Source organism: Falco cherrug, chromosome 10 (assembly GCF_023634085.1).
Source record: "Falco cherrug isolate bFalChe1 chromosome 10, bFalChe1.pri, whole genome shotgun sequence".
Classification (NCBI taxonomy): Eukaryota; Metazoa; Chordata; class Aves; order Falconiformes; family Falconidae; genus Falco; species Falco cherrug.
This window is the reverse complement of record NC_073706.1, coordinates 26153156-26180942: the sequence shown is the minus strand read 5'-3', so window position 1 is coordinate 26180942 and position 27787 is coordinate 26153156. Positions and strand designations below refer to the sequence as shown.

Sequence of the window (27787 nt, the reverse complement as noted above, 5' to 3'; positions counted from 1 at the left end):
GCTTGAAAATGTGATACCAAAGCTGTGTATAGCCTGATGTCATAGGTACAATTTCCAAATCAGAATGTCAGGGAAGATTATAATAAAACATAAGGAAAAGAGACATTTCAATTGAAACTTCAAATTGAAGGTGGAGTATTTAGCAGACAAAAACTATTTTTAGGGTCCTCTTCCATTCCTCCCTCCCTCAAATCAGCAAAGCTGGGAGCATCGGGATATCTCTGTGACCTGTAGAAAATTGATTCCTGCAGATTTGTATTCTGCATCATCTACAGTGCCACCACTGCAATAATCCCATTTTTTACCAGTGTTGTCTATGTGCCTCCCTCCATTTTGCAATATGCTTTGTCCTCCCCACACATCCAATGCCCAAGCACAAGACTTGTAACTCCCTCCCACATCCCAGTCTTACTTTTGCAACACCTCCAGTCATGAAAGTATCTTCAGCTTTTTCTCGCATCTTTTATGGACTAAGCAATACCCCTGCTCCCTCCCACATCTTTTATATCCTATCTTTAGGGCAAGAGCCAGCATATGCTTCTGCCTTCAGCTGCCAAACAGTTGATGATGATAAAAGATGCATCTTCTTTTCCTTTTTTTTTGGTGGGGTTTTTCTGAAGCATTTCTTCACTATTCAGCTCGTAGTTTCCACAGAACTTTGTCAAATGCAGCTTTCAAAAATAAAGACAACTGCTGCAGTAGTAAACCCGTGACTCAAACTTTTAAGTAAATAAATCTTTCAGGCTTTTACTCCTGTTGAATTTGACTCAAATTCCAGTTAAGAAGCCATCTGGGAGGGAAGACTGGTAAGACTTGCACATTCATAAGCTTTATTGACCTATCCTAGGTGGTTTGTTAGAAAAAAATAGTCTTAGTATGTGTGTGTATGCACGTGTTTGAGTGTAAACAGCAAACATGCATGTTTTTTCCACATGTAATTCCTGAGCAGGTCACTGATTTAGCCAGCAGACAGAGGGAGTGATCCAGTCAGCACATGTACACACATATTCCTTCCTCTGAGAAGTTCTGTCAATCTGTATAACTTTTCTGTGTGGACTGTAATATAGCAGGATCTAATTTCTTTCCTACTCTTCTAGGGTATTAGTCTGTGCTTTTTTTTTCTGCATTTACATGAACTTTGTATACTTCAGGTGAATGGTCTTTGTTTTCCATCAGAATTGTAAAAATAATGTTAAATTTAAGTCCTGAAGTTCAAATCTAATCGGTGACTGTAGTAAACCATTAAAATATGTATAACCTTTTGTTCCTTCTTATGCTAGGGTGGTCAAGAACACTCAAAAGATAGTGAAATACAGGCTGTTCAGAAAGAAAATGAGTGTATGCAATCTACAATAAGAGACAGTAATTTTGGACAAGAAGAAACTGATGTTAAAACCACAATGAACTACTCTTTAAGCACTGAGGAATTACAGATAGAACAAAGTAATAACATTACATGGATAACAGAGATAAGTAGTATTGTTGAAGAAGGATAAATGTTTACAGATACAGTATATGACAGGGGAATGCTGGAATCCTGAATTAAATGTTACTGTACTAACAAAGTAAAATTCTTGGTGTCAGTAGTGCTAATCTATAATAAATTCACAAAGTTCTGAGTGAAAGCACAGTACTTCCAGTGGCTGCCCTGGGACTCTAAGTTTAAAGACCTGTGTGCTGTAACCCTTCAAGCTGTTGCAATACTCTCTGCATGCCAGTTCAAGAAGTCAATAGGGGCTAGAACTATGATGTGTATAGAACTGTCTGGAAGCAAAACTGAGGGCTTTTCCTTTCCCATAAAACAATGAAAAAAGGCAGAGAGTGAGTGTGCTGCACAGGACAATGAAGGTCTGTTCATGTGGACAGTCATAACGCTTTTCTATACAAAGCACATTTTAACTCCAGTAAGTAATTTTCTGAAGCCAGCTAAAGGAAATGTACTTAGTCTCTAATGCTCAGTCTCTAAAATGTAGGAAAGATAAGTGGAAATTTAAAAGCTTGTTAACTGCAAAGTGACCGCTTTAAAGGATCAGTGCTCACAGCCTTCAGAAAACACCTTTCTGATAATGAAATGCTTACTATTCCTCACCAGCCCCCTACCGTCAAGTCATAGCATATTCCCTTTGCTATGAACATATTCCCTTAAACAGTTTTTGTTTTCCATTTAGCTAAAAATGCCACTTTCAACATTAAAGACAAATACAGTTGCATCACAGTAACCAGAGGCTTATACTTTATGTAGACATACAATGGTTGATTAAGTATGTGCTATAATTTCATAATGAAGACCCCTTTCAATAATAAGGAGGACAGATACCAGTTGGGAAATATTTCAACTATAAGCCATATCTAAAATCTACAGAATGTTATTTTCTGTTTGAACAGTTTATAAATATTTTGCAATACTTCAGTGACTTTTTGATAGACCTGTGTGTGTAAAGTAAGATAAGAAAAATCAGCATTGATACTAATATTCAGTTCATCTCTTCAGAAATTTTAAACTGTAAAAATAAAGTAATAGTTAATCTTTGGGTTATAACTAGAGAATACACTTATTCTTAATAGGTTTACAAGTTCTTGAAAACAGTTTTAAGGATGAAATTAATGTTGCTAGCCCTTATGAAGAAAAGCAAAGGGAGGCTTCTCCCAGGAATACCCTCTGCACAGATACTGATTTAATTACCCAAGGACAGACCTCGGAAATACATGTCACTGAGTGCAAAGAAGCAGAAAACCTAGGAGCAACATGTAGAATGTTACTGGATGAAAACAATACAAATTTAGGACAAAACCTACAGGACAGCACCAAGCCGTTGGCAGCATGCCACACACAAACAAGAAAGGTCTTTTTAGACAGTGCTGACACTAGAGGCGCCTACAAAAAAAATGGAAGTCAGGAGACTGACTCTAGCAACCAAGAATTGTGCAATACTACAGATCAATCAATTTGTGCCAAGGCAGATGAAAAATCAAATACCATAAAACGCAACAAAAGTGTCCTTACACCTGAAGCACCCAAAACAGAGTCTGAAGTGGTTCTTTGCACTGAGAAGAAGAATGCTGCATGTGAGAGAAGTACAGATAATCATCAAGCTAAGGAATTAAGTTTTGGCATCCTATCTTATATTAAAGAAAATTCTCAAACAGAATACCGAAAATGTAGCTCGCTGGACAGTGACAGTTATGTAGGCAATGGATTACAAAGACCAGAAAAAAACTTATCAAACCTGAGTGGTTTACATAAACTTTCTTTTAAACAGACACACATAGATGCTGAAGAAAGAAATGACGACAACAATGCCAGAAACATAAATGGTACACTGAGAAGTAGTAGTGTTCCAGCAACTGCCGTTGACAATCTACCAACTGTTCATTGTGATAACGCAAGTGGTGATGATGCCACAAAAGAACACAGTAGTAATATGTTTCTCTTGGGTACTTTCAATTTATGCCCCCTCAAAATAGAAAGAGGAATAAATGCGGATGACATGCACAGCAAGCAACCTGAACAAGACTGTACCAAACAAACAGGGAATGCTACAAATACATGTACTTCAAGCACTGAAGCTGCATCTCCAGTAAAGGCTGATGGTCTTGAAGTAATTGCTCATAAAAAAACCCAAACAGATAGAATTAGTACAGATAAATTAATTCCATGTAAAAAAGCTAACGATGATATTCAGATACACTCCATCAAAAATGGACATTCCCTGGAGATTAATAATTCAACAAATTACACATTGTTAGAAGAGAAAAAAGACTCACTGAGTAGTACAGTTCCAGGAAGGAAGTTTGCTGACGGTCACCTGAAAGAATCATGCTCTTTACCCATGAGAACAGCTGGAAATTTAGTAAACATAAGTGGAAGGTCATCCTTTGATCTTTCAACCTCAGATAAAAAAGCTGAGAAAACTCCAGTATCCTTAAATTTTTCAGACCTCGGTTCTTGTTCAAGAGTAAATCAAATGAAAGGTCAAGCTACATGGACTTCAGCTTCCAAGGAACCTTCCCTTTTGAATGAGAAACTACCACGCTTACTGGAAAACACAAAGGTTACTTCAAAAACACAGTGTCAAAATCTCAGTGAAAATGTTGACAGAACAGAAACAGCACTAGGTAAGAGAAGGAAGCATTTCTTTTGAGGCATGTACTGAATACACTTAGAAACAGTATCAAAATGTGAAATTTCTGCATCTGAGTTTAGTGTAACATTAGAAAAATGTAAACCTCCTGACATTTTAGTTATATGGCAAAAAAAAATATTGAAAGATGAGATTTGTCCATTAATTTATAGTGTAAATGCAACAGAACAATTTTTGTTTGCTCAATTATCTGATTATGTAGACAACTTCTCATATTTCTCTTTGTGAAAAAAGCAGTGCAATGACAAACTGATTATTTATAGGCATTTCGAACCCTAACGTAGAGCATGCTCTGTCAGGGCTCTGTATATACCTGAAAAGCATTGAGCAGCTTTTGGAAATTATTCAGCGCCCTCATTTTGCATAACAGTTGGATAGTTTTTAAACCAGTAGGTGCTTCTTTGAATGGGGCTTAGAGAAATTTTACTTTTTTATTTTATTGTAGATTTTTAATTCAGATGGACATTTAAAACCATCTGAATGTGTCCAATGTGTGAAAGGACAAGCTTATATTCTTTGAAGCTCTGGAAAACACGCCTAGCTGTTAAGAGTGCTCAAGGAGCTTTTTAATCTCCTACTGGTGGCACTTGGTGATTATATGCTGAGCAATACTTTGCATATGCAAATCAGCAAATAGGAACTTCATTCCATGTGTTTCTAAGTCATTACTGAAATGTGGAAAAAAATGTATTTTAGATTTGGTTTGCAATAAAATTAGCTGCTAGATTACTCCTATATTTATTTACTAAAAGTGTTATTTCTAAACTCGGTTTACTACCAAAGTAATAAAAGTATCATCTCTGTTTCCACAGTAAACTGACTAATACATTTACAGATGTTGCTCTACTTCAGTAACTGGACAGAGTAAAAGATACCTAAGTGGTGCCTGCCTTTCTCAAAATAAAGCTTGCATGTGGGTTCTATCCTTAATACAGGCTGTAAACTTTAAAAAGCAGATAATCTCTTAGGTTCTGGAAGGAATTAAAGCCTCTGTGTGTGTAGAAAAATGGAGCTTTGGGTGCTTAGATGGTTTTCAAAAGAGCTACAGCCACAATACAGGGTGTTTGTGTCTATTAATGTTTTGTTGATGTAGTGTTCTGAGTTTTGGCCCTTGAACGTACAAAGAGCAGAAAATGGACTCCCATCCCTTAGTTTTGTGGCCAGTGGCAGTGGGACAGAAAAAGTTTAAAGATAATTTTGTTTCCGTACTTGGCCTACGTATATTTGTATACAGATGCATATTTTTTTGCAGTTCAGTTTCAGAAAAGTCTTTGTCCCTAAAACGATAGCAGTGGTAGCAAGGTAGCAGAATCCTGATCTCAGATGGTACATTATTTCTTTTAATAATGTGAATTTTGATACCTGAATTTTGATACCTGTTACAAGAAAATGAATGCACAGTTATGGGATGTTTTGCATGTACCTTTTCTGTAAGAACAGACAGCACTAGCTGAAGTTCTTCCCTGTGTTCCTCCTCCTTTGCTTCTCAGAACCTTTCTGTATGCAAAGTACTGTAACTCCAAGAAGTGACTCTGAGAGGTTCATCCAAGGGGATTTTAATATAACTAGTTCCTCAAATGAGTTGCCCAGTGACCAGCACAGTCACCAGACCTCCTGAATTCTAGTAAAACTTCACAGGGAGGATCTTGGTCTGTGTCCCAGATGTGACTCTCACTCATCATCCTGCCTAATTTAGAGGTCCCTACTTCAGCTTGCCGGCCTCTCTGGATCATGCAAGAACCTTACTGTCAGGGCACCTAACAGTTCACTGTGGTACTCAGCACTGCAACTTCCAAGATTTTTTGTGGCAGGTTTTTGTTGTTTTGAGGTATTTTCCGAAACAGCAAAGCTGGAGTGAAATCCATGTGGACCGTGTCCCTGATTTTTTTTTTATTTTTTCCTACTTAGTGAAGCACAAACCATTTAGCTGTTTGGGAGACCTAGAGGTGAAATGCATTGGTGAAAGAGTTTAGTAAGCTTATCTGAAGGAATTTCTTTTACTGCCTAACCACAATTCAGTTTACTATTTATACAACTCCGGTTACCAGAGAGCAGCCATACCACATCAGTAAATGGAGGAAGGAATTCGGAATGGGCAAGATCCTCCTGGCAACTCTTAAAAAAGAAAACAAACATAAAACAAACAAAAAAAAGAAAACTCATAACTGCTTTCCTCTTTTCCCCCAAGAGAAAATACCAGTATTCTTAATTAACTGTTACAGAACTATGTATTTTCATAGCAAAACGAAGATTTTACTATTGTAGCGGTGATCAACGGGCATCTGTGTAGTGACAAAACAGCTACCGTTTTCGTTATGAGTAATTGTGAAAGTACACTTATGTTGTGATCTTGCAAGGAACATACCGTTGTCAGCAGAGTCTACTAGCAGTGGATATAGCCACTACAGGATTGGAGCCTTACACACTGCTCTGATTTATCCCCTTATTTGCCCTTCCTACCTTTAGTAGATAGCTATAGCCTGATTTCCTGAAATATTAGGTATAGCCATTTACAGAAAGACTCATTTAAAATGCTATTTGTTTATCTAAAACCCTTGTATTTGGATTCTGTCTTTTATTACAAGTCCCCTTGGATGTCAGGATGGCAGTAATTATGTATTTTATTATCATTATCAGAAGGTGATACTGTTTGAAAAAAGTATATTTAGTTAGAATATTGAGTACATACATTTCCTGTAAATCACAGTTTTGTCATTAACTTAATGTGTACATGATACAAACCATTTTTAATCAGAGTAGAAACATACCTCATCTTTAGAGACAAAATAGATGCAGAAGTATGTGAAAGAAAAAAATGAAAAGGGAAAAGCCTGCAACAGAGATTCAGTGATTTAAAACATAAATATTTGATTTTTTAAGATCAGAGGTAAACCAGAAGTTTAGTTACTTTACAATTAGTGCCTAGAGACCAAATTGCAGTTGTTACCATTTCCTTTTTGTCAATCAGGTTCTACCAGTTTTAACAGAGCTGCCGACACTTTGAATACCTCTAGTATCCACCGACACCCCCAGGGAGACCCTAGTGAAGAATGGAATGCTATAGCAAAGACTTTTTATGATTCTTCTTTTCCCACAGAACATGTAAGTCAATTAAAAATATTGCGGACCAGACCTCAGTGAGCTAATTCCACAGACATTTGTACAACTGTACGCATCTGGATACTTTAGGACTGAGTCAATCTCCAAAATAATACCAAAAGGGCAACAAGGCACCATTTTTCACAATTAAGGTTGATAGAAAGCAGCAGGAAAAAGTCACAGCGTATGAATCAAACAGATGCTAACCAGTCTGTTTGGGAGGGGAGGAAGAGGGTAGTTAATTGTGTACCCTAGTAAAAATCATCACCTACAGTAAAAGTAGGAGTTAAAAATTTAGCAGTAGTATGTAAAAGTATAAAAACATTGTTTCCTTTATTACTTGATAGGCACATGTTGTTTGAAAGAATCTGTGAAAGACTAAAAATTCAGAATATCTATGAATTAGAGCCTATCCATTTCTTCTGTGCTGCAGTTATGTGGTACCATATTTGGAGTTATCTTATTATTTAGTAGGAAGGCATTACATAAATGTATTATGTACATTACATAAATGAATTAAAAAGAAAGCTATTGTTTCCCTGTAAGATTACTTCATTCAGGGTGGCACTAGCAATGGCTCATACTGTATTTTTAGATCTACATTAAGACTGTGGAGCCTGAACAACTCTTAACTGCTGTATCGGGATTTGACCTAATGTTAAATATATTACTCAAAAGTGATAAGATAATTTACAGCTGCAGTTGACCTTCCATTTGAGAAGAGGTTCTAGAGGTATTTCTCAGTTATTGCTGTCTTCTCAGGATGAGCTTTGATGTCAGGGCGTACACTGTTTTCAAGTGACAAAGTCGGTTGACTTCACCGGATTTAATCAGCTCTCAACACCATTAGCATTCACATTCTCCAAAATTCAGAAGACTGATGTTTTAAATTACTCACTCTGCTTGGCAATGACAATGAGATGGACTTTTCACCAAGCACAGTGGTGGTATTTACTGTGTCTCTTGCTTTTCCTCACTGAGGTGGAGCCAGGAACTGAGTGACCTAAAATACCTACAACTAATACAAAGCTGTGTTTCATTATCTGACTGTGGTTACATCTACTCTGTCACCTCCAAACTAAAGCTTTTTAAATGCTGGCTTAGTAAAAGCTGAGACCGACAAGAACAGAATGCATTACTGGTTTGATTTTACATTATTTCCCAAGTACTTAATCTATGACATCTCAGACTGGGATATGGCAGACCACACCCTCCATTCTGTGTTGGTGTCATTCTAATAACTTCTGTCCTCCAATTTGTAATTTTTGTGACCGATATGAAAAATCTGTTGGAAGATTAAAAATAGGCTCATCAGGTTTTTTTGCTGCTCAGTTTATTTGATTTGACTAACACGTATGGCTATAACTGCAGCAGATTTATGCCTTCTGCAATTTGGGTAATCTCACTCAACCAAAGTACAGTACTTTTTAAAAAGTAATAAAAAAATAAAAAGAAATGCTACAGGTACACTTGAAATTCCAGCAAAGATGTGAAAAACTGTTTCAAAATTAGTTTGTACGTGCCTGAGTACAAGGTAAGGATGAATAAGCTTCCTCAGTTCAGTTTAAACACAAGTCCCTAACCATACAGTCATACTATTCAGCAGTGAATATATTTTTACACGTGTCCCATAGGTTGCCAGATTACTCACTGCTGGCAATAAGACACAGTTTACTTGTATTTTTAGTTTGACAGCTGAAATTATATTTTTAAAGCTTTATTTTAAACCCTCTGTAATAGAACTGTATTAAAATGCTATATATATTACCTAGCTGCAATTACTTCTCCAGAGAGGCCTAAATGCTTCTTGTCTTCAGAAAAACCCAAGCCGCCGCTTTATTTCACTGCAAAATTTCACTTCCACATGTGGAAGACCTAAAGTTTTTCTCTTTGGATTAGTACAGGACAGATGCAGCCCCATGTGCTATTCCACAAAGATTATGATTAGTGACTTGCAATGAAGTATGATCTATTTCTTTCTGAGGCCTTGGGAAAGAGCATGGGAGAGTGTATGTATATGGCTGCTAGAATTAACAGGTTCAAAATTTTAATTGCTCAAAGTTACTTCCTTACTGAAATGGAGATTACAGTCATTATTGACCTGAAGCATCAGTATCTTCAGCTGCATGGCAGTAATGTTACAGATGCAATAGGCTAAGCAAACAACTTGCATGAAGTTTATTGTTTCAGATTTCAAACTTCCAAGAAATGGTTGTGCACTGAGTAAGGGAAGTTATAGCACAAAATTGACATGCTAAAATAAAGGCAGGCCTGACGACGACTTTGTGGCTTACAGTTAATTGGGGCACAGTTGCCTAATATTAAAAAACACCTGTGCAGAGGAGGAAGACCTCAATCTTGTGATCCCTGTAGGAGAATTACCTTAACATGCAACCAAATTATTAGATGTCATGTTACAGATCCCCAAGGACAACTGGCTCAGTGTAGCATGGTTTTGTTGTGCACCTGTGCTCGGGCAGGTGGCTAGTGCTACATGCCACCCCCACCAACCCCCACCAAGAGCTACACGTTGCATTACAAGTGAAATACTCATCATTCTAGCAAAAAACTGTTTCCCTACTGTGCTGTCATATGTGTTTGATTTGGACGGATATGAAGTATCTATCAAATAGTAATTAAAAGTAGTCAAAGAACAAAAATATCTGTAACACAAAAAAAAAAACTATTACAGACCTTGCATCAGTTAATTGTCTTTGCTTTCTAATCTATACAGCAAAGCAGAGAGGGAGTTAGCACTATAAACGTTGTAATTTTGGGTTTTGTTAATAAAATGCCTGCATAGCAATAGAAATGTCAATTGCAGCATTAAACTGTTTAATTAAACTATTTACTTTGCTTATCTGCATTCTAGTACAAGGTTGGGTTTTTTTAGTCATACTCTTCTGTACTAAGTCTTACGTTAAAGTTCGTAAATACACAAAAGTGTATTTGTCATTATCAAGGTGGTTTTTTTCCAATTGACTTATCTTTCTGTTCCTATTTCCTTGCTTGCTTAACGCTCAGCAAAAATCTAACAATTTGAACCTTTGTACCTGAATTTCACTGCATTATTAACTGCTAAGTTTGTGTTCTGTCAGGTGAAAGAAATATTTACTGCTTTACAGCACAAGCAGAAGCCTTCCCACATGCCTGGAGCTCCAGAAAGAAGTGAAAGTGCACTAAGAGATGAGGACAGCTGTTCTATTCATAACTCTACTATACAAAACCAAATAGAAGAAATTGAGAAATTCCTGAATGTGGAGAGACTTCATTCAGCAAGAAAAAGAAAATATGAAGAAGGCCAGTGAAGATCAGTGGCAGGAGAAAAAAAGCATGTATTTTATGCACAGATAAATCACTTACGTAAACCAGCTTTGTAGAGGTATTCTGACAGAATATGGTATATGTGCACTCTGCTTTCATGTTTAATACGGCACATAAAAAAAGTCTAAGTTCAAAAATGGATACAATCCCTACTGTTAGTTCTCTGTTTCTGCAATCAAATCCAAGTTGTTATGGGTTTTGCCCAAAGTTAGAACTTTCACAAGTTAATCTTTTCATATCCATTAATTATCATTAAATGATTACTTGAAAGTCCCTTCTCCTGCTACTCAGAAGTCTTGGCTGAAATACTTCAATTTGATTTCTGTCAGACTGCTCACTCAGTTTTCAAGCAACATCAGCTGCAACTCTTCCAAAACACAACAGTTTCTACACACACTTACAACAACTTACAGCAGTTCTAAGTGGCAGAACAGGAAAGTCTTCTGCTTACTTTTACTGCCAAATTATATTTAAATATATGTTGTAGTTGATTCTGTATCAGTAAGGTTTGTTTCAACACTAAAACCTCCGTAGATAATTCCTGATGCAAGGCAGCAGAACTTGCTTCATAAAGCTTCACTTTAACTGGTTCACATTCTTCCTTCCTTAGGGTAAAAGGGAATTTTTCTCTTACTTTACAATTACTTGCTCCATCATTTTCCTGATCTCCCTCCCCACACCTCTTGCAAACTTAAACAAGAACAAAAGAAACACAACCGATATTGCTGCTGTTTGTTGTTGCTAATTATGTAAGAAAATCAACATAAGTTATTTTCCCATGTTAGTTTTATTGCTTTTTTGTGTTGCAATTTAGAATATTCAGCTTCTTTCAACCAACTGCATACATTTTGGAAACATTCACAAATTGGTAAAGTTTTGAATAAATTTCATCTATGGTGACGTTACTAGGTCAAAAAAGATGTTTAGGTGTCTGAGAGACTGAGAAGACTGTTTTTCACTTGGTTCAAATTTTGTTTCCAGGTGTTTAGAGTGTCATACAATTGCTGCCATTGCTGCTTTCCAAAAGTCCGATGTGTGCTGTGACTAGAGAAGTAAAACAAAATTGGAAGATGATCACTAGATGTCATGCTCACCTAATAATTATTTTATAGCATTACTTTACTCTCACAAGTGAATAGGAACATTTTTTATTTTCTCCATATAAGACTGCACTTTACCAGTTAAGAGAATGCTGTAGCCTTCCCAAATATTTAAAGCAACAACAGTCATTAGTATTCTTGTCACTATTAGGTCATTAAATGAAATGTGCTGGAAAGTAGGACTCTTTCATTAAATAAGCTAATCACATTCAGTGTGAGCTTTAATAAAATTATGATAAATAGCAACTATTTAACTACCAGCAACTGAGAGGAACAATACCTTGCTTCTAGTTAAAATATTCTACAAATATAAGTGAAGTAATTAGAACACACTAAGTTCTGCAAAATGCTATGGAGAATTAAGTCTTACCTGACAACTACTTTCCTCTGTGTCTGATCTATTTTGCAGTATACCATCTTTGTCTTTACAGCTGCAAAAAAGCAATGCTGTTTTGAGCAACGTTTTCAAAGATAGTGCAAAGGCATTAAACTGTATAAAACCTGTTCAAAATTAGATCAATACAAACATAAAACCACAGCGGTTCACTTAATATTGTTTTGCTGTTTGTTTTAACAGTCTAGTAGGCAGAAAAACAAAATGATGTAACAAGATGAAGGTCATGCATAGATCCTATTGTTTGGTGCCAATATATTAAAGCAATATCCTGTAGAGTTTTTATGAACTTCTCTCCCCTACAAACACATCCTGTTTTAGCGACAGCAAACAAAACCACATTACAAATTCAACCTGCAAACAATTTATTAGTTCTATAAAGAATTACATGAAATACGCTGAAAAGAAAAACAGTTTAAAAGACAACAGTTAGGCATGTCTTTAAGCATGAAGCTTTGCAGCTATATTCTAGGATCTAACAAACCCAGAAATTAAAAATGAGTATTTTTCTGAATACTTAATGTTAGCTTAGAAGACTACAAAGGTATTGTTCATTAGCCCTGCATAAAGTACGGTACCACAGTTCTTACCATCAATAACAAATGCTTCTACATCATCAGCTCCGATCTGAAGTTCCTGTTGCATTGTGTCAAATGATATTTCTTTATTCTCTACAGCCATTCCCATGAAGGTAAGTAGCCTCATTTTTGCCATATTGTGTTCGTGCAACAAGCCTGTGTACAAGTGTTGATAGTTTATGAATATGAATTATAATTCAATAATTTCTTTTTCATGTTATTTTTACTATATATGCTTCCAATAAATTAAAATGTAGTTCACATCAAGAAAACATTCAACATGTTTTGAGGTAAAACATTAATTCCTGTATCTTCTTTGTGTTTTGCTAAAAAAGCTAGTTTAGTTGTGAATTCATCAAGATTCAGTCATTGTCAGTGAAAGGTAATAAATTTCTACAGCAGTGAAGCACAGAGAATTTCTGAAACCGTAAAAACATCACCTTAACAGAATTGTAGGTGGTGAGGGTGCAAATGAATTTCTCAGTTGCATCATCTGAACAACACTGCACCAAATGGAAAATACATGACCAGTAATGCCAAAACCTTCTTACAGCCTCACCGCTCACTCTCATGTAGTTGCTTGAAAATAAACCCCTCTCAGTAACAACTTAGCAACACAACATTGCTGTGCCAGAAGAATGTGTTTTGGCACTGAATTAACTGTTTATACCACAGCAGCAAAAAAAGCATCATGAGTCACATGTATGCTTACAGCATCCAGTGTGGCAAAAAGTGCTCCTCAAGAACAGACAAACATGACTGTATGAATGGCAACACGAGAAATTGAGCCAAGGGCTTGCACCTCTAAATCGGAGAGTTTTCCTGAGAAAAAGTCCAGGTCAACAAGTTAAGACATTAAGCTCGCTCTTAATCCAAGTTCTGTGTGGTATCAAGATTCAGCGGAAGCTTCTTTAAAAGGAATGTCAATCATTTTGTTTTGGAATGACATTCTAAACACATTGCTTGGGTAAATATTTAATTTGGAATTTATAACATCCATACACTAACAGGAAAGCACATTAGCGCAGGACATCATGTTGTGTTAATTAGCTGTAATTATGATGCAGGTTCCCTATTTGGCACCGATTCAACAAAAACATGATCACCATAATTCATACAGATGAGGAGCACCAGCAACTATACCTAACTGGGTTTAATGGAACTCTACAAGCATCAAAAAAATCAATTAGCACACATTAACCCTAATTAACAAATGCAAATGAGATTCTGATTAACTTTGCAAAAAAGACTGCCAATAATACCAGATTAAATGTGGACATGTTAGGGCGATTCAGTTGACACAGATAATGCTACTGCTGGCCTAAGTTGTCAGCATTAATAAAACACCAAATTGTAACAAACTGATGCCACCTGTAGGAGCCTTCGCTGCACAGGTTTCATGGCCTAGTTTCAACTGGTCCTGCTCCAGCAAAGGTTACAACTAAAAAGGATGCTGTACTGGCACTGAAATCCTATTATTAATATCCTTTATTTTAAAGCCCAATACCTTGGGAAGTTATTTAGAAAAAAATACATATTTAAAGATCTGTTTATCTGGGGGAACAGGTCATATTTGTTCTGAAGAATTTCTGAATGCCTTATCTATTAATTGCATTGTTTCCTATACCAACCTGCCCTTGTTTTTCAAAGGCATGGCTGAAACGATCAGACCAAGTTCCTAGCATTCCAGTCTGCACTGCCTCAGAATCTCTACCTTGTCCACTGCTCACATTCAGGATCTTCTGAATACACCACAAAGCAGGTGAGAAGTCAAGATAAATGGAAGTAAGGCTGTCTTTCAAAAGATTTACACTGATCTTTAAGGATTTTACTAAGATTGTATGCGTCCTGGACATTGAAAATGCACACACTGTAGGTTCACAGAGGTAAAGGCCGGGAAGCAAAGCAAAAGAAATTACTATTGTATATTATATGATTAATACTACATATGTGTAATTAATCTTCCATAAATTTATTCAAATGTTAGCGTAACAGCATTTTCAGCAAATACTTCTCTGTACAAATAACAGATAAGCCATTTCAATACTTTAATTACAATGCAAAACCCTTTCCCCTAAGAAAAGCATACGATGTCTGCACAACTAATGTTCAAATACGTATGAAAAAGGTATGCTTATCCTTATATACGCATTTACAAACTACCAAAAACTTACTGCTAATTTTATCCACAAAAAAATCACACTGATATTTCCATCATTTTAATACCCAAAGTACCAGCATTTTAAAGCTTTGAGGGCAATTATTCTCAGAATTATACCACACTCCATTAAACAAAATAATGCATGTGTTAAAAGGCTGCACTAAACTCTGTTTTAGCAAAACTATGCCTTTCCTCAAACGCATTCAGCCAGTGTTCAAGTGTCATTTCAAAATCAAAGTTATAAAAAAAAATAAATCTGATTTTTATGGAAACATTTATTCATTACCAATATGTCAAAACCTTAATGCAGTAATAAAAAAATCTGCATCATTGAGCAATTTCTGCATTGTCACTGACCCCTGTCCTAAAAAGCTGGAATATAAAAAACGTAATTTTAATGCATGCAATAGCTTATGAACCAGTGCTCCTTTGAAACAGTCAATTACACATCAATGGGGGAGTGTCAAAGTGTTAATTACTACTCCTTTTTTCCACAGTGTGTAAATAAAGAGGGTGCTGACATTAACATTCCATCACATTACTTCATGTGATGAAACAAATTAACTGGGACAGACTGGCTTGCTAGGTCTAATGCATCAGCACATGCAGACACACGCACACACAATTTGCATGTTTTATCTCACTGTTCAAAAATATTTGCTGTTATAAAGTTATCATAAAAAAATTGTAAGATATTTATGCAAGCTGCTAGCTTACTCAATACAGTTCTGGTCTCTGGCTTAGCCTAGAGTATCAATGCATTAAAACTCACCTCCCAAAAGGTTTAAGAGAAAACCCCAGCTTGTCCTTGTAGAACAAACCACAATTAGCTGGTCCATTTACAATTTAGTAGAGGTTTGACTCTACAAACTCTAATCCATTATGTAAAAGTCCTATTAAATTTCCTGGGCTTCAATGTATGTGTTCAACTGAAGCACTTTGCGGCTTCCATATCTTAAGCCATGTAAATAGTCAGAAAAGTAATAATTGGAAAACTTACCAAGGGAGTCAATGAAGTCTTTGTTGTTCTGATAAAACTTGACATAGGATGCTAGTTTAGCACTTACAAAAATTGTCAAAAGCTAGAAGATGGAAAACAAGTATCAGAAGAGTTTAAATATTAGCTATGTTTCCCTCCCTGGAGACTGGACATATATATATATATATATGAACTATTGGGATTGAACGGAAAAATCAACCATTAAGAGCTAAAATTCTGTCTTCTGCCACTAGCTGAGGGCAATCTGTGCTGAGCTTCCTTTTCTCAGACTTGGAAGGCAGTTTTGCTACAGAACTCACATGACAGCAGATTTGTAATGTGAGTTTATGAAACTTCTAAAGGGAAACATTTCAGATGTAGTATTCAAAATTTTTAATCCTAAAAGCACTGATAGTACATTGCAGCTCAATATTACTGACATAAATAACTATTCTAATGAATTTAAAAAAACACCAATAAAACAAGGCACTGTACAGGTATCCTGCTAAAATAAAAAGTGACTTACATCATGAATAAGTTCTCCTTCCAAAAATTTGACTGGTTTTAAGGCAAGAAGATGATCAAAGAGAAAGGTATTTGGATCCTTCAATGCTCGTACAATACATCTAATTAGAAAATGAAAATGCTTATTTTTTACAGCAATACACATTTTTATGAGTAACAGCAACTCAATTTGTTGTTCCTTGCTTTCTAGGAAACACCCAAGGGTTTGCAACTATTGTTAAATGTAAGACATGTCACATTCCAATTTTAATCTTCATTTTACAGATGGAAAAAGCGAGGAACAGAAAGCATTAAGTAATTTGCCCAGTATCACAAATTAAGTTTGCCAGGTGGCAAGACTACAGATCACCCTACTGTTTCCATCTATGCATTTATTTCCAGCCCAGCCTTCATTCCTAGAGGTATTTTTACTGTCCTCCTAAAATTTCATAGAATTAAGTTGTTTAGGAAGATTAATTACACTTGAATACATGACACAAAACAGAGAAAACCCCAATACCAAACACTACAAGGCCTATGATTTATCAGTTACAGCTCCAGACTATAAACAGACCTACAGTGTTTCTAGAACTCTAGATGAAAGCTTTTGTTCAGCAGCTTGTTAGAAGCCTTAGTGCTACCCTCGCTCCGATGGCCAGCGCCGCGACCCTGCTATGTAACATACAGCCAGAAGAACCTAGTGTCTGCACAGGCACAGCAAGATGACAAACCCAAGACAGACACGTTCTTTCAGATGTAAAAGGCCTCAGACTGCTGTAGGGTAGTTAATGAAGTTTTCATTTATGCACAGATACTTCAATTTTCCAAATGAGACATCCTGATTTTCCTCCATGCTCAAGTACAAAGAACTCCCTTGAGAACTACTGGCTGTATACACCTGGCAGAACTAGAGCACTTACTAAAAATCTAATTCCTAAGAAGAATCATGATAGGTAGAATGTCAAAATACAAGCTCTTACTCATTGCGGCCAGTGGGGGAAAATATAGCATAAAGAATCAATTTACTCCCAGCTTGTCCAACAAGTAAGCTTACTTCTGTGCGGTTCACATCCTTAGTACTTGCTCACAGAAAACAGAGCAAGAATTTCTTTTCAACAGAAAGTGCTATTTGAACACTTGAAGTTAAAGAATGAAACAATCAGCAAGTAAAAAAATCTGAAATAGATGACGCCAATTCAAATTTTGATCGCAGTTGATGTAAACGAAGTGCTTATCCAAGGCTGATCTCTCCCAGCAGCGACCAGAAACACACCTGTGCACTTGCACAACAGAGTAAACCTGACTTTGCCTGGAACCAGCCAAGCCCACTGTGGACCGCACAGACAAACTCTCGATAAGTCAGCCATGCTACAGACAAAGCAGCTGCGGCAGGGCCCTCACCTGCCAGGTCATTCAATACTCAATAGTAATGTGATCAACATAATTTAGCAATTAAGGAAAAGCTACTTTTAAGGAAAACAGGAAGCCAGTATTACCTATGAGCATCAACTCTAGCCTGGGAAGCATTGTCCTCTGTGTAACTTCCAAGTAGTTCCACCATTACTTTTGCTGCGGTGTCACTATAGAAGAAAAACAAAGTTACCTCAGGACTGCTGAATAAAATAGTTCAAACAAGACACTCAAATATTTAAATAATTCCATTATGATGTTATAGGTCAAATTAAATTACACTTGAGAAGATGTAGATGATCCATTTTAATTCTAGTGGAGAGAACAAATTAACTAGATGTATTCTTTCAATTCTTGTTCTACAAAATGTTTATCTTCACCCTTCATTTCATTCTCTTAAATTGATAAATTACCTGCTGGTTATGGAAAAAGCTTTCTGAGCTAGGAACAGCTCTATATGGTTCACTAGAATGCTCCTCTTATGCACATCTGGATTTAATCACTGCAGAGTAAGTAGCACTGCAAAGTTTATTTCAAATGCAAAATGGCATATCTTAAAGAATATTTATGGTCAGGCAAATGACTAAAAAAACTGCCTTTTCTTCTTTCACAGATTCTCTCTTCAAGTATTCAGAGTGAGAGCTGCTCGTTTTCCTGACAAAGTTAAGCAGCCAGGAATCAGATTGGCTGCTGTGAAGCAAGCAGCTTCCAACATTGCTTTGACAGGCAGCTTTTGGAAAAACAATTCTTTCTAAGAAAATTGAGTAAACCTACAGCCTTGTCTACCCAGATTATTTTGTAAACAACAGCTCATCAATGTTGCTGCAAACCAGCTCCAAGACCGTGGCTGTGCATTTTAACAAATCTTAATTTATTTTCACGTAACAGTTCTTACATGAGAACGTGTCACACTAGTGAGACCGGCAGCTGCTGGTGTTTTTTAAAAAAATCTCGGCAAAAAATATAAGCATAGAATATGCTACGTGTATACACACAAAAAGCTGTTTCCTGTTTCACATGGAGTTCTTGTTAACTATCGAAATAGAAGGCTGTGACAGTTCCTCTATACAGAGGATAGATTTTGCTGATGCCACCTTTCTACTGCCTTTGAACAAGATCGGGTGTGGATGTACACACAACCAAAACTCAGTAATGTGAGCATGTGCTTTGCAGAAGCCTCCCATGCACATACACAGACTGGCAACTACTTTACTAAGAGGCACATTCTCAGTAGACGGGAGGAAGGTTGCATGCTACTCTCCAGAGTACAGAAGTTACAGTGTAAAGCTACAATCTTCCTTCAAAGTAGCGTATTTCCAGATAGAACAAAATTCCCCATTGTAGGTCAAAAAGGCCTACAAAATTTTCCTTAAAAGAAGAAACTGCAAAAATAAAGTTTCAAATCACTTTGATTACTTAATGGTATAAATTTCATCAGGAAGGAACAAACCAACACAGTACTCCTAGTACGTACTGTGCTGTGATACAGGTTTAACGCATATAGCAGCACAGGTCCAAATGTTTTTTATAGTACAATGACACTATCTTTATATGGGTGTTTATTTTAAATCTCACAATATTTGACAACTTCTCTATAGGGTGAGGTTTTGTGGTCCTAGAGAATTTACCAGATTTCATAGATGTACAGTACAAATATTAAGACATCACGGGAAACAAGCAATATCATATATGATCTGGATGCGCACTGAACGAAGACAGTTTGTGCCCAAGACAGGGGAATTTTCTATAGGTTCCAGGCATTATTCCAGAACTGTATTCAGGGATGTAAACTCGAATGGAATATTTGTTTTAAGACTCCAGCGTTAAAGACGTCAGCCTATGTTTTGTCATGGCAACTAACGTTGGTGTGTAGAGGAACAAACAGCTCTGTATCAGTGAAATAAAATTTAGACAGCTTTATATATGATGGAACCATTTCCATGTACATCAGTCTATGACAGACTGATTTTTGCACTGGTGAAACCTCATCAACACTAGATGTTCTAGTGAAGACAAAGAACCAGTTTAATACAGGACAGATACTATATAGACATTCAAAGAGGCTCAGCTCACACCCTATTCAGCCTAACAATACAAGACTCCTTATTTAATACAAGCTGTCAGTAGTTGTTCTTGTACACTTCAGAACTGTGTTACAGATTTCTGGAACTTTTCCTCTTCTCCCCCTTCCCTTAGGAACAAAAATAGAAAACTATGAATTTAACTAATTTCAAGTAGTATTTGCAACCCCCCACCTTTTTTTTTTTTTTTCTTTTTTTCTCCTTTTTCAAGTGGGGAAGGAGTGGAATCTTTCAGTTGTATTTCTAGGAAACATCAGAATACTAGACAATAGACAGAACACAAGACAATTACTCCCAAACTTTCTGTGCTAATTTCCTGTGAGCCTCAGCAAGTATCACAGGCCTTTTAATCTTACTCTACTCAACATCAGATTACTACCATAAATTAGGATTTTGAAAGCAGTAATACAGATCACTATTTTATCAAAGCTCATTGCCAAATGTGTATCTCACCTAAGATGCAAATGTGAACATTTTTCCTAGCAAGACAGCTTGCACAAGTACTCTTGGCTCCACTTGCCAGTCTAGATGCGTAACTTGACAAAAAGCCAGGAAGAATTGAAGAGTGATGGTAGATAAAAGGAAGAAAAAAAAATACAGAGTATTCAGAAACTTAGTAAGAAGTTGGAATCATGTCCCTCTACATTACAAGATACTAAATGGAATTAAATGAAACAATTATTTCGCAGGTGCCTGACATGCTGAACTTTTTGCTAGAGGTATTAATAACCAGACCTGTCAGACCTGTTTGAATGGAAACTTGGGCAGGACTAATCCTGCCCTGAATCCTGCCAGGTCAATGGCAGAGACCAACTGTACGCTGCACCAGGCTGGCACCTGGCTGGGCCGTACAGGAGAACCCCACTCTGGCTGCACGCAAGTCATGCACACCTGTAAAACTCCATCTGTAACTGGAAAACACAACAGCTCGCATTACCTTGCAGTTTCATACTGACACAGCTAGGAAAATGCTGAAGACTAAAGCAGCTGAGGCACAAAAACTCTACTGCAGAACCTTTATGGCAAGGAGCACGAGCAGCCGAGAAAGTAACTAATCTTTCACAAAGTTCAGCTACCAAATACAGATCTGAGAACAAGCCACAGCAGCCATCTGTTTTCCAGCCACCACCACCAATTTTTCTTCAGTTGATCATGGGAAAGATAAAAAGCCCTCTTCGAAGAGATCAAGACGATTTTGATCATCAGAAAGAAACTTCAACCAGAAAGTGACTGGAAAAGATTAGATAAAACAAGCTTTCACTTATCGCTGCAGGAAAAGGAACACCACACATAACATCTGTATGATTTAATTTTCATGAGCTACCAGTCTGTTCACAACCAACTTAGCCACTGGGGAAAAGTCTATCAGCTACGAAAAACCATCTCTTCTGCCGTACTTAGTTAAAACATCAAATGAACAAACCCCCTTAAACTCTGTTGTTTTCCACATTGTATTCCTTACCCTTGATTATAAATCAACACGGTAACCGAGGTAGGATTTTTTTTACTTATTTTTCAGTTCCCACTTATCTTCCCATACTGCCAGATAGAGCAACATTCCTGAGTGCTAAAGCTGGAATGCTGCTGTGAGTTTCCCATACTATTGCAAATACTGCCCACTGATCCAGGAGTGAACCAGGTCAAAGGTGCTAGGGTCACTTGGTGTTTTCTTTTCTGGAGAGAAGTGTAAGCGCTCTGAAACATTGCTCCATCCAGTGCAAAGCCTGCTGCAACAGACGGTAAGGACACCGGGTACAGGAGTAATGTGTTACAGGGTTAGTGGAGGTTTTTAATGCCCAACTTAAAAATTTCACTTATTATCAGTAAGCAAAACCCATTTGGTAGCAAGGTTACTGGTAGCGCTGCAAACGTAAAGTGGAAGTTTAATCCACAGATTTTTTTAACAAGACTAGCTAAAAACAAATAGCTATTAAGTAAGGGTATTAAGCTAGTTAAAACCTCTCAATAAATCAATAAGATGAAAAATGTTTAAAAGAGTAAGAGCATTACAGAGTATCACTGTGACATTTCTGAAAGCAAGCACTAAGCCATGTATAAGATCTCTGATTAATGTTTCTGAAATTATTTTGACCATCTGAAATCTGTCACACAGTACTACTATCAACACAAAAGCATTTTAATGTTAGTAACAGGAATAGGAATTCCCAACAATGTTGTAGCTCACAGTGTAACTAGTCCACGAGGATTCATCATCCCTAAATTGAGGTTAGTTACAAATGATCCTGCTATGCTGATGCAGCATTTCCAGGCTACAATTTCAGCAGGCCAGAATAAGCTAACTCTGCTGCCAGAAGGAACTCACCTCCTCCTATGACAGCTCCACACTTGCCTTTGTTAACCCCTGGGAAGGTCACCTCACCAGCCCGACCCACCGTGCAGCTGCACAAGTGCCTACACCAGCACAAACCGACATAGGTTCTGGTAGCCAGAGGGGACAGGACAGAATTTCTCCCTTCTGCAGCAGTACAAAGTTATTTAAATGTAGAAAATGCAAATGCAGCTACACTACCAGCATAAGCCAGCGGTGTAGAGGTCCTGATGCCAACTCACTAGGAAAATTAACTTGGAAAACTAACCTGGAAAAGAGTGAGAAGCACGGGGAGAAGTAACACACATCCCAAACTACAGCAGGGACAGCTTAAACAGGCTGAAACTGCTGCAGAACTCCATGCTCAAACCACTCCTGGATACCAGCCCATCTCTACAGCCCTAGCCAAAACAGTCAATACACCGTATCACAACTGTAAGATAAATTGATGACAGCTCTCAGTTAAGACCTACATTAATTTACAGACATGATACACAGAGGATTACTTTACATGCCAGAAGACACTGGTCTGCCAAGTTTGGTAGATCAAAGATGCTTCTTATGATCCAGGATTATTGAAAATAGCCAAGCAGGTATACTGTGGACATTAATTCCCGTGACTAGTGGAAAGCTCTGTCCTAAAAGTAATGTTTACATAAAAAGACTGATTGTGTTCACTGTGATTGATAAGCCTCGCAACATTATTAAGTAAGAGATAGCACTACCATGCACTAAAATATCAAAAGTGCAATTAAATAATAAACTTGGCATAATCCTACAATGGCTCAACGACTAATATTTATAGAAAGGAAGAGTTTTATTTTGAGAGTCTGTGGTTTGCAGCTAATTCACTATTACCTTTAATATTCTTGGAAACACTGGTTTAATCTAAGAGTGCTTAAAAACATAAAAAGAAAAAACCCAGGTATAACTGGATTGAATTATCAGTACAGATTAATTTTAAAGGTGCTGTGAGAAATACGTTCCCTACAGATCAGTTACAACACATCAGCTTAAAATACAGTTATCTAGTATCTATTACTTGTCTTTTATACCTTTTTTTGCAGTCTACTAGGACATCATACAGCAGCCTCAGAAGCGTGTGTTTTTTCTCTGTGCCAAGATTCCAGTCAGAAATCCATTTTCGGACCTAGGCAGAATACAAGTGGGGAAAAAAACACTGAGAAAAGACTAAAATAAAACTGAAAATATTTCTCATTTTCTCTCAAGCAGAAAAAGATTGAGAAGATCTTGCACAGAGATTTCTCCTTTGGGTCCTCTGACTCTCAGCCCTTGCCATTCAGAGCCTGGAAGTTTTCCCGTGAAAAGCCAAAAGTCTGTGCTCTCCACGTTACTTCCTAAATAAGGATGAATGATTCTAATACACCCCGATTCCAGACCAAGGGACAAGAACTTGTGCCTCACTCCTGATCAAAGCTTCTCATTTCCATTGCTATCACAGGAATCAGACACATTTAACTACGTTCAGCATCACAAACAGAAAATAAATGGCCACTTGATTTAGATCTGTAGACAGACCTTTATAAAAATAATATCTGTATTCTGCCTTTCTTGTGTCACTAGGCTCTGTATCAACCCTGACTACTATTTAGTGAGACGCAACATGGTTAATACAAAGGCCATAACTTGAAGCGCCACATTAATTACCTGATCTAGTTCAGTTGGAATGTACTGGATGGCACCACATGAGGAGGCCACTTTAAGAAGGCTGCAGTACACCGTGTATCTCACAGGAGTGTTCTTGTCCATACCGTGGAAGAGGTTGCTCAGTCTAAACCACAAACAACAAACAACTGAGTTAAAGAGGTTTCAAAAACCATTACTGGAGTGCACATAAATGTTTCTATGAAGATGCATGCTAGTACACACAAAGCACCTGGTGGCACATCACATCCATGATGAATTCTAATGGCTTTCCGTTTCGTAACCACTTTCATCAAAGCAGTTGAAAACTATTTTCATTTTAATTTTGTAATACCCAAGCAAAGAAAGTATACTGGTAATTCTATTTTATGAAAGGGAAAAAAAAAAAAAAAGCATGCTTCCTGCAACAGAGTACCATATCTTGCCAGATACCCCACACAGATTTAAAGACATAGAAGATAATCCTTCCTCTTTAAAGGAAGGCTTACTTTGCAAGATCCCATCGTCTCACTTTCCTCTGTACAATACTCACAGCTGCAATCTGAGAGATGGGCGCTCTCCTTCCCGAAATTTTACTAACTTCTCACACAGGCTTTCAATCAGTGCTTCTTGTTTGTCAGGTTCCAGGATAAGAAGCAAAGAGACTACACTGTTCATCACACTCTCAACATCTGCACAAAACACAACACGCAGCTGTTTAAACCTGCAAGCAGCAATCATCAGTAGCAATTTAGTGCTGGTAAGTTACTTCTGCTATGAATCTCTTGCCAATTTGCATCGGCAAGGACTGCAAAAGAGAGAAAATGCTAAGATAACCCACCTGGCTATTCATCAGAATGTACCAGAGACTTGGCTCATGGTCTTTCACCAACACATCTCTATGTAAAGCAAGAATTACCACCCTAAGGTCAAAACAGAATTTGGTATTTGGTGTCATGCTTGCTCCGAATTCTCTGTTCACACAAACGAGAGGTCAGAGGAACTTCAGGTTTTGGTCTTAAAAAAACAGTGGCTTCCTCCTGCACATGCAGAAAGCTGCCCCACGGTTCTATAGCAAGAATACTAATACCTAGTGCTCAAGTACAGTAAAACATTTTGCCAGGAGCGCAAGGGATACCCAGACCACAGGGAAATGCCTGCAAGAACAAAGGACATTCAAAATCCTCCCCATCTCCTGTTTTAGGCCTGGTGTTCCGTCCTTTCCAAACAGGACCAGACAGGTTTTGTGTGTTCTTTTCGTAGTCTGCCCAAGCATCAGTTATGCAAAGAGTAAGAACAAAATTCATTATATATGGGAAATACTATTTATTCCCTGAGATGACATCTGAACATCAAACAGCGGAGCAATAAGCTGCTCCAGTATTTCATACCCATTTGCCTACAGTAAAAGTCAACATGAAAAATAATCTTAAGTACTCCTTCTTAGATGAACCATGCATCCTTCAAACACATAGGGTAATCATGTTATGCATATTCATATAGGCATATGCCTATATTCAGTCACATATTCATTCAGTATATGCCAATATTCATATTAGCAATTGATTTTTTACATTTAAAAGTTCTATATGGAATTCATATATTGATACAGAGCACAGCAGGCATAGAAAGATCATTAAGGCTACTGTGCATTATTAGTGCCATTAAAACATATTAGTGTAGCTTCTAAGGATCTACAGCCCTTAACTTGGAAAGAGTTACTGATCACTGAAAATCCTAGTGTCTTCAGACAATAATAAAGTTTCGACCTTTAAAATTTCTACTTCCAGATGTCTAGTCCTAACTTTTGTTACTTTAATCTTTCTTGACCTGCAGCATCACAGCCTTTAATTGACAGTAAGTCTTATTTTTATCGTACTTTTTTCTTCAGAGAGAAAACCTATTTTACATACAACTTGCAATGCCCTCCTAACAAGCACAGCCCAGCTCAATTTCTGACTTCTTCAAAGGGCGCTGGATGTCTGGAGAAGGGAGGGGTAGAGTACATGCAAATTTTACATGGCAATGATGGAAGTAAGCACTTCCAGTTTTATAAAGACGCATGTGTTAACATGCCAGCCATGCAAAATACCTCTAAATTCTGCCAACTGTTTCTGTTTGAAAGCATTGACAGCGATATGTTTAGCAAAACCAACAAAACTTAACGATGCAAACCTTTGTCATCCTCTTTCAGGCACACATCACAAACTTCAATGATCTGTGCCAAGTCCACATGAAGTCCACCTTCAGCGTTTTCTTCCGAGATTTCTGCTCCTTTGGATTTCAGGTAAGCTCGAAGTTCTGCAGCCTTAAAAAAAACCAAAAGACAACACACACAAAACAAGTTGTTTTGTGAACAGCAAGATCAAGTTAAACTTCTTACAGATTTTTGTTCTGCTACCACTCCTCTGCCCCCGCTGCTCACACTTCCTCTCACTTCTCCCTACCTGGTATCCTCCAACACTCTCCCTCCTCCACTATAACGTACAACCCAAATACCAACTCACCGCATGATGCGTGCACGATGCTGCACATGCTGCGGCTGGTTTGCCAGCAACTGAATAGATCACACAACTGTTGAGCTTTCTCACAGCAAGTGTCACTTATAGCTGGTTAGAGAACACCAGGCCTAGTAAGTATTTGTGACAAAGATGCTTTCTTATCAATTTTTATAATCTTTTACTCCCTTTTAAAACCAAGCAAAACAATAAAACCATTTAGCTGCTTTTTCACCAGAGAAGAAAAAGGGTAAAAAAAACTAGTTTAGAGAAGGCGGAACTTACAGCCTTCACACAGGTTACAGACAGTTCCCCATATAATGGTGCAACCTGTCTGACCTCGTTAGGATTTAAACCTACACCAAGAAAACACCTTTCCTCCAGCGACAAGCCTATGCATTAACTTCACAACCCACGGTTTCAGCAGCAGAACCACAACCCTTCAGACACAATCTGCATGAGGCCGTACAACTTCTGGTATCAGGGGAACTCCGATCTGCATGCCACCGTGACACCAGGTGTAATTTACATCAAGCTCAATGTCAATCATTATGGTAACATAAGACACAGCCAGATGCCCTAGGCCCTTTCATTGTACCGAAGATGTTTCAGGCCAACTACTTGATGGGGAGTTACAAGACATCATGGCGTGTGAAAACCGGACCGAAGGGTAGTAGCTGTCTCTGTATTTCCTGCAGCTCTCCAGCCCTGCATATATGTACCACTTCAAAGACACTGGGAATAGCAACTCAAAGACAAGAGGAAGAAGTCGTTCAAAGACAAAATTCACGGTTCCCGCTCCTGTAGCATGGAGAATGCTGCAAAACCAAGATGCATATGTAATACTCGGTAACTAGTTTTCCTCTTCTGGATAACCGTACTGCTGGGGGGCGGTGACAGCCAAGTCCCACGGGGGCGAAGCGCTTTGACGAGGCAACCGCAGGCACAGACGTTCCTTCAGTTCACAGCTCCTCCGCCCCGCCCGTTGAGCCCCGCTCGGGAACACCCCAAAGGGCTGCGGGCGCGCCCCGCGGCCCCCCAGGGGGCAGGCCTGGCAGGGACGGGGACGGGCCCGGGACGCCGCTCCGCCCGCCCCGCCGGCCCCTGCCGCCCACACCGGCGCGCCCCACTCCCCGCTCAGCCCCGGCCGCTGACCTGATCCTCCTCCGTGATGTCGATAAAAGCCGGGACGCTCATGGCGGCGGAGCCTCCCGCGCCCGGACCGAGCACGCCGCCCGCACCGGAAAGGCAGAGCGACTTCCGGTGCCGCCCGCTTCCGCTTCCCTGCGGCAGGGCGGGGCGGGGCTGGCGGCGTCTGGCGCTGGGCGCCGCGCGCCGCTGGGCGGGGCGAGGCGGGAGCGCTGACAGGCGCTCGCCGGGGCGGGGATGCCGGAGGCCGCGGGCCCTCAGGAGGGCGCGGGCCCGGGCCCCGCAGGCGTCCGCCCGGTCTACCGGCAGCCCCGGGCCTTCGGGCCCTCGCCGGCCTGGCTGGCGCGCCCCGGCCGCGGCTGCTGGCGTGCCCGGCGGCGGGCAGTGTCTCGGCG

General features: G+C 38.5%; 2 protein-coding genes across 2 annotated transcripts in view; one reads left to right on the top strand and one right to left on the bottom strand.

Annotated features, from left to right (window-relative positions):
- Nucleotides 1–10839, top strand: part of CCDC73 (coiled-coil domain containing 73) — a 102304-nt gene extending 91465 nt beyond the window's left edge. The window contains 4 exon segments of the mRNA XM_055722565.1: nt 1281–1443; nt 2566–4116; nt 7111–7244; nt 10340–10839. Coding sequence (XP_055578540.1) covers nt 1281–1443; nt 2566–4116; nt 7111–7244; nt 10340–10549 — 2058 coding nt within the window. The 3' untranslated portion in view covers nt 10550–10839.
- Nucleotides 10840–11333: 494 nt separating this feature from the next.
- EIF3M (eukaryotic translation initiation factor 3 subunit M) lies at nt 11334–27517 on the bottom strand. The gene is made up of 11 exons (XM_055722512.1): nt 27399–27517; nt 25921–26053; nt 24299–24437; nt 23770–23893; nt 23157–23251; nt 17778–17861; nt 16304–16403; nt 15799–15880; nt 12650–12793; nt 12036–12096; nt 11334–11609 (listed from the first exon to the last, which is right to left on the bottom strand). Exons 1-11 carry the CDS (start codon nt 27438–27440, stop codon nt 11489–11491), a joined length of 1125 nt encoding a protein of 374 aa, XP_055578487.1. The 5' UTR covers nt 27441–27517; the 3' UTR covers nt 11334–11488.
- Nucleotides 27518–27787: the final 270 nt, after the last annotated feature.

What these genes read in the sequence shown, in the direction of transcription:
- EIF3M (XM_055722512.1), bottom strand. Translation starts at nt 27,440, where the DNA reads ATGAGCGTCCCGGCTTTTATCGACATCACGGAGGAGGATCAG. An exon ending in GCTAGAGTTGATGCTCATAG is followed by an intron (nt 16,404 to 17,777) that starts GTAATACTGGCT and finishes TTTTCTAATTAG; the next exon opens with ATGTATTGTACGAGCATTGA. An exon ending in AGACTTCATTGACTCCCTTG is followed by an intron (nt 12,794 to 15,798) that starts GTAAGTTTTCCA and finishes ACTTGTACACAG; the next exon opens with GCTTGTTGCACGAACACAAT.